This window comes from Bombus huntii, chromosome 13 (assembly GCF_024542735.1).
Source record: "Bombus huntii isolate Logan2020A chromosome 13, iyBomHunt1.1, whole genome shotgun sequence".
Classification (NCBI taxonomy): domain Eukaryota; kingdom Metazoa; phylum Arthropoda; class Insecta; order Hymenoptera; family Apidae; genus Bombus; species Bombus huntii.
Window position 1 is genome coordinate 10286087 of NC_066250.1, and position 12529 is coordinate 10298615.

General features: G+C 35.4%; 1 protein-coding gene and 2 long non-coding RNA genes across 5 annotated transcripts; 2 read left to right on the plus strand and 1 right to left on the minus strand.

Moving 5' to 3' along the window:
- Positions 1-297: 297 nt before the first annotated feature.
- Positions 298-2307, plus strand: LOC126872690 (uncharacterized). Of its 2 annotated transcripts, none has more exons than XR_007692124.1 (3): positions 298-438; positions 1328-1535; positions 1627-2307. It is a non-coding gene; the product is annotated as an uncharacterized LOC126872690 (long non-coding RNA). The 2 variants fall into 2 exon arrangements; XR_007692123.1 differs by having other exon boundaries at positions 317-540.
- Positions 921-2601, minus strand: LOC126872670 (signal recognition particle receptor subunit beta). The gene is made up of 4 exons (XM_050632795.1): positions 2416-2601; positions 1589-1755; positions 1360-1499; positions 921-1295 (listed from the first exon to the last, which is right to left on the minus strand). Exons 1-4 carry the CDS (start codon positions 2507-2509, stop codon positions 962-964), a joined length of 735 nt encoding a protein of 244 aa, XP_050488752.1. The 5' UTR covers positions 2510-2601; the 3' UTR covers positions 921-961.
- A 323-nt stretch (positions 2602-2924) lies between these two features.
- LOC126872686 (uncharacterized) lies at positions 2925-9451 on the plus strand. 2 transcript variants are annotated; one of them, XR_007692117.1, is made up of 5 exons: positions 2925-2939; positions 3291-3536; positions 3609-3831; positions 3931-8236; positions 8630-9451. It is a non-coding gene; the product is annotated as an uncharacterized LOC126872686 (long non-coding RNA). The 2 variants fall into 2 exon arrangements; XR_007692116.1 differs by lacking the exon at positions 2925-2939 and having other exon boundaries at positions 2976-3536.
- The last annotated feature ends 3078 nt before the right edge of the window (positions 9452-12529 follow it).

Here is a 12529-nt window from a genome sequence, read left to right on the forward strand (position 1 = left end):
CTTTCATCTCCGACATATTATTTAGTATAGAGATGATATAAACAATTAACTAAATGACGTTAGCTATTGAAAAATAATATGGTTTATATACATACATACGTATCAGAAAGCACAAGAATTTGTTACGTTATATATGATATAATACATATATACAAGAAACACAATTTAAACAAAAAAATATTTTTTGAAAATAATTATAAGTGTAAAGAATTGTTTATTTTATCTTTGGTACAAAGATGATATACTTACGATATATTACCTTTTTGTTTAGCAAAAAAAAAAGTATTTTAAAAATATTTAAATAAAACGCCATTTGCTTTTCATATTAAGCAGTGCTGGTTTTTATGCAGTTGCATCGGTTATATGGTTATCTGTAGTTAGAAGAATGTTTCTGATGTGATATTTATATACATAAATCGTATGTGCTTGATGTTGGACGTAAGGGTGAAATTGTTTAAATTTTATGAACTGTTATATAATTGAGAAATACATATTAATACGTATTAATCGTTTCTGTCAAGTAGTAGATGACATCGTTAGGTTAGAACAAAATTATAAGATTTTATTTTAATTATATTTAATTATATTATGTGGAAACTACAGAATCTAATTATATATAAGATTAATTTTATGTAAAACAATTACTTTGTGTAAATACTGTGAATTAAATTGTATTCTCACATTTGTGTGTAAACAATAGTTGTTATAACCAATGAAAGGTTTCTATTAAGATATAGATTTTCAAATTATATTTGAATTGGAAAGTGATAGAAAGATATTTTAAGATAAACGAGTTTCTTTTATGACAAAATTAGGTTAGGAATGTTGAATATTGACATGTGGAAGTTAATTTCATGTCCCTTTTTCTTTCAATATGAGTACAGTTTATAGCATAAAAAGTAATAAAATTGTTTAAAAAGTTAAAAACAAATAATTTATTTCAATAAGTGAAAGAATATTTTTATACAATTTTCTTTAGCCAATTGTTTAATTGCTCAATACCCGCAGAAGTTTCGGAATCTTTATTATATGCACTACATTCAGCAAACTCAATGTTTGTATCCAAATGGGAGAAGTCAAAATCTTTCCCCTGCTTGCCAAGGAAAACATTTGTTGCTGATGCATCTGTAGCTTCTAACTGACTTGTTTTTGTCATACGTAGTAAATTCATTTCTTTCTCTAATAGAGTCTTTATAACAGCTGCACCTTTTGCCATAGTCTGATCTTGTTTATTGCATAATACAAGTATAGATTTCTTATGTATAGCAGGATCACAGAGTAAGTTATATAAAAATCTGAAATTCAGAAATTATTATTCTCATTACAGGATGTGATGACTTACCACTTGTGTGTACTTACTCTGCTACATCTCGGATATCTTTTTGGAAAGTCACTGAATCGATCACATAAACAAGACCTTTTGCGGATAACTTGAATTGATCAAAAAATTTGTAACGTAAACGTTCATGTCCAGGTATATCAACAATCTTTAAGGACCGCTAAATAAATTGATACTTTAGAGGCCTATGTTTCTGGTATGTCAAAATTCATGCTTCAAGAAACAATGAAAATATATGTAAAAACTTACGTTATTGATTATGATATCTCCTATATTTTCTTTTACAGATGTGTGTGTCTTAACAAATTTAGAACAAAGTAGACGTGCATATATCAGTGTTTTACCAGCATCACTAAGACCAGTTAATAATATACTGTTTCCTATAGACCTCCTCTTGTGCCATATGGCAAATAACACTAAGCAAAGGAATAGAATAGAAATTTATATAAGTAGTAGTAATGTTTAAGATTGAGCTGTTAATACCAAACAAATGGCTCTACAGACGTAGGCTTATGAATTTTAGGATAAAAGCCTAAGCAAATATTTACATAAAAATGTACCTATTTTTATATTATGTATACAATTACAATGGTATGTTTGTTTCATTACTTGCAGCTATATCTATAATGTTCATTAATTACTGTGGCTATAATGATATACATTTTTTTTAAACAAATGAATGTGATGTCTGTAGAATGTTAAAAATGAAACTATGAGATTGTTCATGTTATTCATGGACATCGTTAAAATATAACAAAAACTATTTAATAATACATGTGCAAATTTAAAGAGGGATATGCTCTGTTACTTTATATCTGTGAATTTCACGTTGTATATATAATTTAGGAATATAATTTATCAAAAGCATTTAGACAGATATATTTTTCGTTTTACTTGCTACAAAAAAAGAAAACTGTGATGTTATTTTGAATAATGTGATAATAAAATCAGAAAACCTATTTCTCATGCAGATTATGAGTCAATTATAATGTTTTATTTAACTTTTAATACATAACCACAGATGTTGGATACAAGACATAAGGAATTTATAACCTATGAGTATTATATATAATTACCTATAGTTACAATAATTGCAATTATTGCAGCTAACACAGCCAGGAACTGAGAATCCACATTGTGATTTGTCAAAGGTTTTATATGCCTTTCCATTGCAAAAGATTTTTTTCTATGTTTATCATAAATCACTTCGTGAATACACCAATCCTTGTAAAATATATTAGTAATTGTATGTGCTATACTATCATTTCATATTGTATATACATATAACACGTAAATAGAAAGAAAGTACAAGCTATGTTAAAAATGGTAAAACTTAAAGAAGCGCCACCTATTGTAATAAGATATCCATTTAAATTACTGTAGTCAGTTCCAGTATTTATATAGACACATTCCTATATCCATGAGTATTTATGATTCGTAAAAAGATAATAGAAAATTTTGGGAGTTCTGTTTCAAGTTTTTAAATGGATATATGAAAAGCAATAAGGACTCGAGTGGAGACAAGGGAAAGATCGCTTTTTCCTCTAAAAATACGCTTATTTCAACATTCAGAAAAAATTGATGGATTTGAGACTTGCATGTAATTGGATGTAATTAGTTTTGGGTTGAATTTTACCTTAGTGGACTTCCTCTCTTCCAATGTGTGGAACCCATGGAGTAACTGGCTCCAAATGAGTGACGACCATTTTGGCGGGTTATGTCAAGTGTGTTTTATACACGCTTGGTTTTTCGCCCTAACATGACTAAGGCTTGCAAGTAATAGATTTTCCAAAGCGTCCGAAGTATTCATTTGTGCTCTTTTCGACCGTTACGCATGTTTTTGTTTCATTTTCTTCTTTGATCGCTTTATTGTAGTTTTTTATTTTTTGTCTCTTTTCTTTTTCATTTATTACTTGTTTTGTTATATTACTGTGTTACTTTCAAAAAATAGAATCTACGAGATGGAATTCAACCTGCTTTAAAAAAAGCAGCTATTGCTTGGACTCGTGAGTATGGGCTCTTACACGCTGATAAATACTATTGTTATCATCGGAATCCGATTACGTTATGTGACGAGGCAAAGCACAGGTTTGGCTGATTTCGATATCCCCTTGGCCATCAAAAAAGCAAATCATATAATATGTAACCACAATTAATTTTTTGAGGAAATTCTCTTACCTTTTGACAAAGCGGTCATGTAAGTTTTAAACTTATCTTTGTAAGTTTAACATATTATCCAAGCTATTTTAAAAATTATTCAATTTTTCAGATTGATATACTGTTCTGCTCCAGATTTTTCATGCACGGATACCATTCATGAATTGAGTGATTTCACATTAGGCAACGACTTTGTGGTACTACTATCATTTGCAACAATTGCTGTGTGGTTCTATTATCACTGAGAGATGATAATGGGACACTTTTTAAATATAATGTGGAGAAACCAAAATTACAGGAGGATTTTGGGAGCTGGATCTTCAACCATTGCTCGGGTACTTTATGTAACAGTTCAATATTTCAATTTTTCTGTTACTTATTTCTTTGTACTATTTCCATTTGAATACTGCTTCCATTTTCATATTATTTCATAGATTGACCAAGCCAAATTGGACAAACAAAAATATAATCGTGGCAGCAGAGTTGTAAGTCATTGAATTTTGGGTCTGGTAAATACCCCCCTGCCCAAAAAAAAGAAAAAAAAAACAGATGGTATTAGTGTTAAATGCTAAGGTGACGACATTAGTTTTAGCAATAAAAGGAAATGTTGTCGTTGATAGTGAAATCTATATCTGCTGTTTCAAAAGTTATGCCATATTGATTGCAGAGGGATACCTGCTTAGAATAGTCAATCATAATGTAGATTTTGTAAGTAAGCTAGAATTGATTTTAGTTTGGGTTAGTATTTACTTCTCAGCCGCCATGAATTGGCTGGTTATGTTAGTACAAACAAATTTTTGGTCAATTCAACTATAGTTATTGATGATATGATTATGTATAAAAAAAAAAAAAAATAGAATCCAATTGGTGGCCAGCTAAGGATTGGATGAGATGAAGAGGTCGCTTACATGAATTTGTCGATCGCTTATGCCAATTTTTGTAGCACCGATTTTGTGGTCATAACAACATCGATTTGATGGCATCGTTGATAGAAACGCTCCGAAGACAGTAAGTCTGGAGCATGTAATTCTTCATTTGTAAAGATCAATCAGATGTCATCTGTGCAGTCCACCTTTTGGACGAAAAATGAATAGAAGTAAATATGGCGTCAGAGTAACGTGTAAAATACGCTAAAAACGCTCAACTTTACATAGCCATAACTTCTGAACCAGTAAATTTTGCAACTTCAAACTTTCACTTTTGGATTCTATGCATCAAAAACTATTTTTCAACCTAATTTTGTAGTATTTCAATTAAGTAGTAGTCCATATTGGTGCTAATATAAAAATGGATACATAGATATTTTTAAATTCGCAATGAAAAGAAAATTTGTTCTTTCACTTCCAGATAACAAGAGTGCGCTGCATGAGTTTCATAATGCTCAACTCACGAAATGCTATATAGCATTCTGCATTTATGTACTTCCGTGGTGGTGTCACGTAAACTTGTGACTTAGATTATAAAAAGAAGGTTGAGCCATAGCCCAACTCTTAATCTCCTTTTATCAAACTTTATTATAAATTCAATGATTACAATAGTCTTACAGAGATAGTATAATATACTGAATCAGAGAAAGGCTGAACAAGAACTGTCTGAGCTTGCTGAAGTCTCGACTTATATATGTTTTGGTTTGGGGATGTTGAGGGGCTTGGAGTAAGTTATGATGATAAGGTGGTGCTGTGTGCAAAAGAGCCCGAAGGTAGGGAAGGAAGTCTTATCCCTGATGTAGATTAAGGTGTGGTTGATGTCACATACCTCTCCCCTTAGATTGATTTTGGTCCCTCAAAATTTTAGCGTTTCTTCAGTATGGAGCGGTGGAATTGGACTCTGGCTGGCTCAGTCTCTATTTGTTCTTCTTCGTCGTGGCATCTTATGCTTTTGAGCTTTGTTGATGCCTGTGGTATCTGTGGTACTTTTGTATAAATATTTAGGGGTGTAGCGTTTGTCACAATGTTTTGAATGTTGGTTTTACAGCATAGTAGGTGGATACATAGTTTCGTTGGTAAACATTTCTTCAATAAGTCGAATATTCCTATTTTGTTAAGAAGATAAATTCCTGTTAATCTTAAGGCAGTGTAACCTGCTATTTGCAGAAATAAAAAATGATTTCATTGATTGTACACCCCATGATTTAATTGATTGTATTCAGAGAGAATACGTTAATTGATTGATTTGATCAGATATTTGGTTCAAATTCTTTTGATGTTCTGGAATATGACTAAAGATTCTAGATGTTCTCTCAATCTTGTCTAACAAGTAGTTTATTCTAGTATCATTTTCAAAAGGAATCGTTTTAAGTTTATACTCAAACGTTACGTTGTCTTTAGATTGTCTTATTTTCATTATACTATCGTTAAATATTAAATTACATTGTTCATCTGGAGATTGAATTATAGAGGATCTGCCTATCTTAATTTGTTTTTGACTGGCGTCGCAAAGCACGTGAATTTCAATTTCTTTTTGTGGTATGGCTATGTATTGATTCTAGCAAATTTTATAGCAAATTTACAAACATTTATCTTTCTGCTAAAGTTAATGATTTCTGACGCACAATCGTGAATAGATTTCTTATCGTGTATGGCTTGTGTTTGTTTGCACATTGTGATTCCTATTTTCGTGTTACAATTTTTATCAAGGTATTCATTGTCAACATTCATATATGCAAATTGATGCGTTAAGAATATTGGATGTTCAATTACGGGTGCCAGAAATGCATGGCTTCTTTTAGTCGGTATAGGGTATACTCGCACTATATCCCATACCAAATCTGTTTGCAAAGGTACGGTTATTTTAAAGAAAACTTTAGTTGCGACAGTGAATACCGTTAGTCTTGATATATCTAGAATGAATTGATAATTTTCGTATTTTGTGTTATAAAGGTGATGGCCTAATGCTTTCTTATAATTTTCGATAAACAGTACGTGATCAATAATCTGAGGGCTAAGGATTCCTGCTTTTTCCATGCTTATGGCATTAAATATTTCGTTAAATTGGAAATTGCACTTTCTGCTTGAATTATTAAATCTGTTATTAGTCTCTCCCTTATATTATTAACGATGTATTCGTCAAATTTAACTCTCATTTCGTCGATTTGTTTTATACTGTCGGATTTTATGATTTTACATATGAGCGCTGTTTGATTTGCAACTATAGTTTATAATTCGTTTCCTTCTTGAAATAATTTGTCAATGTTAGTATTTATTAGGTCATCGGTGTCAAGAGTTCCGAATAGACTTTTCGATATAGATTCAACAATATTCAACAATCCTCTCTTAGTTAGTGTGTGATTGTGTGTTAAAAGTCGTAATTGGTATGCTGAAGTTTCTAATTTTTCTATGTATTGGTTTAGAGATATTATTTCGTTATGAAGTTCGCATTTGTTTTTACATACTTTCTCGATGAACATGACATTCGCTTTCATATGATTCAGTTTTTCGTATACATCGTTTATATCTGTCCCTATATACATATAAATTTTGTCGAAATATAAGTATGCTTGCTTAATCTTTTCATGAAATACCTCACTGCCATCTAATTGTAAAACGTTAATTTCTTCCCCAAACTTAGCGTAAATTAGTGTTTTCGTCAGCTCATCGTGAATTGATAGAATAAATTGGTTTCCTCGCTTAGTCTTTGCCATTGGTCTTATAATGTCCATGGTTATTTTGTCGTTGGGGTTTAAAGGTGTGTCTGAAATTACTGGTTCTTCTTTAAAACGTCACAATTTTTAATAAAATTTTCGATTCTACTCATTAAATTTGGGATCTTATATTGTTTTTTGATTCTTTGGTATGTCTTTTGGATTCCTAAATGTCCTATCGTACCGTTATGATTTTCCTGAATTATTTTTTCTATTTCTTCCTCAGTTAATTCTTGGATTGGGACCCATGCTAAAGTGACAGGGTGTCGGGTATCGTTAAAGTATAGAAGTATAAACTTGATTTGATTCTTTTTTAATTCTGTAAACGTGGTGTCTCCTATACCTACTTTCTTGTTATTCCGTAATATGTTATTAACTTTCTTAACCATATTCTCTCGTCAAACTCTCCTAATTCTGTTTTAGTTAGTTTAGAAGGATTGATCGTTAAGTTTCATTTCTAATCGTTTTGGGATTTCTGATTTCTTTTTCCATTCCGCAAAATGTTATAAGAAATCGAAGACTACCTCTCTTTCTAGGGTTTCTACTTTTTGAATCGCATGAATTATAGATAAGCTATCTGAAACTGGATTGTCTTTGCCTTTAACATATTCGATTCTGTATTCATATTCTTCTAACTCCATCGCATTACTCTAGATGATGGGTCTTTGCAATTATTTAACCATTTCAAAGCTTGATGATCTGCTCTAATAATAAATTTTCATCCTAACAAGTATTGTCGTAATTGTTTCAATGCCAAACTATCGCTAATAGTTCTTTCTCAGTCGTCGTATAATTCTTTTCGGGTGGATTCAGTGTTCTGGAAATAAAACAACATGGGTGTCCGTCTTGTGAAAGAACTGCTCCTAGTCCTTTACTTGCGTCGGTTGTTATCGTAAAGATCTTTGTAAAATCTGGATAAGTCAAAATCGGGGCTTCACATAATTTTTGTTTCAACGTTTCAAAACTGTCTTGTTTGTTCGTCCAGTGAAAGTCAATATCTTTCTTAACACGTTCGTCGCCACGTCGCACATATCTATGTGACGGGTATACTTCCATGAGGGCTCCGTCGCCAAGGTATGGTGACGCTCTTCTTGTTCGAGGTAATTAAATATACGATATTATACAGGGTGGTTGGTAACTGGCGGTACAAGCGGAAAGGGAGTGATTCTACGCGAAAAAAGAAGTCAGAAAATATGGAACAAAAATTTTTCGTTTGAGACTTTGTTTTCGAGAAAATCGACTTTGAATTTTCGCTCGGTACGCGTGCGGTACGTTATAGCGGATCTCACTGTAGATCGTTGTCTCGATGGAAAAATTAAAAAAAATAAAAAAAAAAATAAAAAAAATTTTTATTCTATATTTTCGACTTCTTTTTTCGCGTAGAATCACCCCTTTTTCGCTTGTACCACCAGTTACCAACCACCCTGTATATAGGATATACAACATAAAAATATTAAAAACATTATACCATTGTGGCAGATCGGTGCCAACAGGATGCCGACATGTCGAGGCATCAACGCGGTCGTAACACCTCCCGGGCGATCCGCGGGTACCAACCGCCAACACCAGAGGGCTACTACGACGACAACGAGTCTGTCTGTCTCGCTAGCGGTCGAATATACGGTGTCACGATACAAATACCGCATCTAGCGAGACTCCCTCTACGTCTAAGGCAGGGACTACCGGGCATAGCCTTACTGACGAGTCCACCGGTAGTCCCGGGACGAAACGCGAATTCTCTTTTCACCTGGCAGCAACTACTCCACTACACTTCCTACAAAGTGGTGGCCACCGACAACGAACACGCACCTCTGGAGAAGGAGTCAAAAGGAGCCAGCCGCATCGTCCCCCTATGACGATCAGCCTTCCATCATCGACGACGGGCCATTCCCTCTATCTTGTATCGCGCTATATGACTTCGAGGTCACGCTATAGCGCTAAGGGGAGGCTGTGCGGCGGATTGGTGCCAACAGGACGCCGACAGATCCGAGGCATCAACGCGGTCGTAACACCTCCCAGGCGATTCGCGGGTACCAACCGCCAACACCAGAGGGCTACTACGACGACAACGAGTCTGTCTGTCTCGCTAGCGATCGAATATAGGGTGTCACGATACAAATACCGCACCTAGCGAGAGACACTCCCTCTGCGTCTAAGGCAGGGACTACCGGGCATAGCCTTACTGACGAGTCCACCGGTAGTCCCGGGACGAAACGCGAATTCTTTTTTCTCCTGGCAGCAACCACCAATTACTACACTTCCTACACCATACTTTTTATTAATTTATATTCTGGATAATATATTATATTATTTTATATCGCATGATATTTGTTAAAACACTCCAAACACATTTGGGGTGATTTTGGGCACTTCGACCAATAATTGTAGACTCCGTCATCACTACTTTCCTCACTTTCAAATATATTTTCACACTGTTTACTGAACATTTTGAGGATGAAAAAATCACTGATGTATGTCTCACAAGTATGCTTCTCGACTAAATGAAAGATCTCAGATATCTGCCATGACATCCCTTGGAATACTCTAGCTGGAAAGCTTATCGCTTTCTCCATTTCAGAACTAAATAATCTTTTCTTTACAAGGCGGCAATGAAGGCGATAAACAATGAATTACCGCTTGTCGCTCTATTTACGTTCTGCGTACCGGCGGTCGGATTTGGGCCCCGCAGAAAACTTAGCCGAATCATGCTGGGCAACGAACGTGTTAATTAATTACTAACTACCTCCCTTTACAACTTGCAAAATATAACCTGTGAGCAATTTAGATGTACAATATAATATATGTCGGAGATGAAAAGACATCGGAGCCTTCCGTTTGGAACTTCGGGAAAATCCCTTAACACCGTAATTATTTATTATTATTTTATTTATTTATCCTTAGTCCGTGCCTTTCGGCTTTGGACGACTTTCGGTTTACATCTCTTATAATGCCTTACATCACATCTATTTCTCTTACTCTAGCACTTCTATTGTTATATACTGCTTATATCTACCTATTGCACCTTGCTTGCTCTCTCTCTAATAACTAACTATTAACTTATATCTAACGCTTATAACTAAGTGCTCATTCTTTCTTTGGCTTTTGCTTCCTTGCTGTGCTCCCTCCCTGTCGTTCCTTCCCCTCTTCTGCTACTCTTCTGTTCTCTATTATCGCTTTCAATTCTGTCAGTCCTTCTCCAGTCTCATTCAGTACTTCTACCATATTCCTTGCTCCTCCTGTTATCTCACATTCCTCTACTACGCGCTTCAAGTCCTTCTCTCCTTTTTTGCATAATCTGCATCCTCTTTCTCCCTCCTCTTTCCAGTGTTCCCTTGCCGTGGTTTCGTTACCACATCTAAATCTTGCTACCATACTTCTGTCCTTCCATTTCATCTTTCCTTCTAGATACTTTGGTAGCCCTTCTTTTGCAATGTTTCTGTAGTATCTGTTGTATTTAGATTCCCTTATCCTTTTCTCCCTCTCCTCTTTTCCTTCTTTCTTCTATGATTTGGTTAGCTGTCATCCTTTCCTGTCTATCTCCTGCCTCCACTTGTGTCTTTCCCTCTCTTGCCTCCTCTAACCTCATCTTTCTTTCCCTTGCTCTTTTCCCTTCTTGGCCCTTTCCCCAATTCCTTTCTCTCTCCTTTATACATTCCTTTACTGCAGTATGTACCCTACATACCTAATTTCATCCACTTCTTCTAGTTCTTGCTCACCCCATCTCCAGTTCCTTTACCTCCTATTGTTCCTTCTCTTTTCAAACACTACTACTTTCGTCTTTTCCGTGCTCAATTCCAGTTCCACTTCCTTTAGGAATGTCTTAAATCTCTTCATCATTTCTTTTAACTCCTCTTCTCTGTCCGCTATCAATACAATGTCATCTGTATATGATAGTGACCATACCTTACTATCTCCTACCACTATGCCTCCTACTTGACCTTTCCTTATTTCCTCTTCCAGCCCTGCTACATAGATGTTAAATAGTGTCGGGCTCAGCGGGCACCCTTGTCTCACTCCCCTCACTGTCCAAAACTCTTTTGTGTTATTGTTCCTGATCCTCACTGCGTTCTTTGTCTCTTCGTATATCTCCTCTATCCTTCTGATTAACTTCTCGTTAACCCCCATTCCCCTCATTATCTCCCCCAGCTTCTTCCTGTTGACCCTATCAAACGCTGCCTTTAGATCCGCGAAGCATGCATATAGCTTCCCTCTTTCCCCGCTTAATTGTTTGTCTATTATGTGGTTCAATACGTACACTGCGTCTATCACTTCTCTTCCTTTCCTAAACCCGAATTGGCTCTCTCCCAGCTTGTCTTCGATCTCTACTTTCAGCCGCTCGTCCAGAATTCCTGCATAAATCTTATATGCCGTGTCTATTAACGTGACCCCTCTGTAGCTCTTCACTGCTCCCTTGTCCCCCCTCTTATAAATCGGACATATTACGCCTTTTCTCCAGTCTTCAGGTATCCCCTCTCCATTCCATATTTTCCTTAACATCTCCCATAACGCCTCCCCCACTTCCTTCGGCGCATACTTCCATACCTCGTTTTCCAAACCATCTTCGCCCGTTACTTTTTTCTCTTTCAGTTTCTTATTTGGAATATCGCCTCTTCTTTCTCTATGTTGTCTTCTCTCTCCTCCTTTGATTCCTCCTCCGCTCTCTGCCCTTCTGTTCTTCTGTCCTCTTTGCTTTCTGTCCCCTCTAACATTTCCATAGAATAATTTTTCCACTCCTCTTCCCTTATATCTTCGTCTACAACCTCTCTTCTTCTCCTATATTTATTTGTGTATTTCCATGCTTCTTACTGTGTTTTGATCTTGTTGATTTTCTCCATCTCTTCCTCTTCCTGCTTCTCCTTTCTTTGTTTACACCACTGTTTAAATGCCTTCTTCTCCTCTATGAATTCTTCTCTGCTGCATTTTCTTTTCCTAAATTTTGTCATTTTCCTTCTTATCTCCCTTTTCCTCTCCATTCCTTGTCGTACCATACCTTTTCTCCTATGCTCCATTTCCTTATTTTTACTCTCTTCTTTGGTATTGCCTCGTTTATCTTCTTCTTAATTTCTGTCCACATTTCCTCTACTGTTCTTTCTCTGCTTGCCCAGTCTTTGCACTCCTCTAAATATCTTCCCACACTTTCTTTTGTCCATTCCCTTCTCTCCTTCTCTTCTTCTTTTCTTTCCTCATCTCTTTGTAACTCTGGTCCCTCTATTTCTATTTCCAACATGTGGTCTGACTCTACTCGTTTTCCTACCTTCATGTCTGTTATTTCTTCTATCGCTTCCTGATTGCCAATCACGTAGTCTATTACCGATTTTCCTCTCTCCCCCATATATCTCCTCATCTCCTCATCGTCCACTCATCTCCTTTGTCTCGACCATTAATTATCGTCC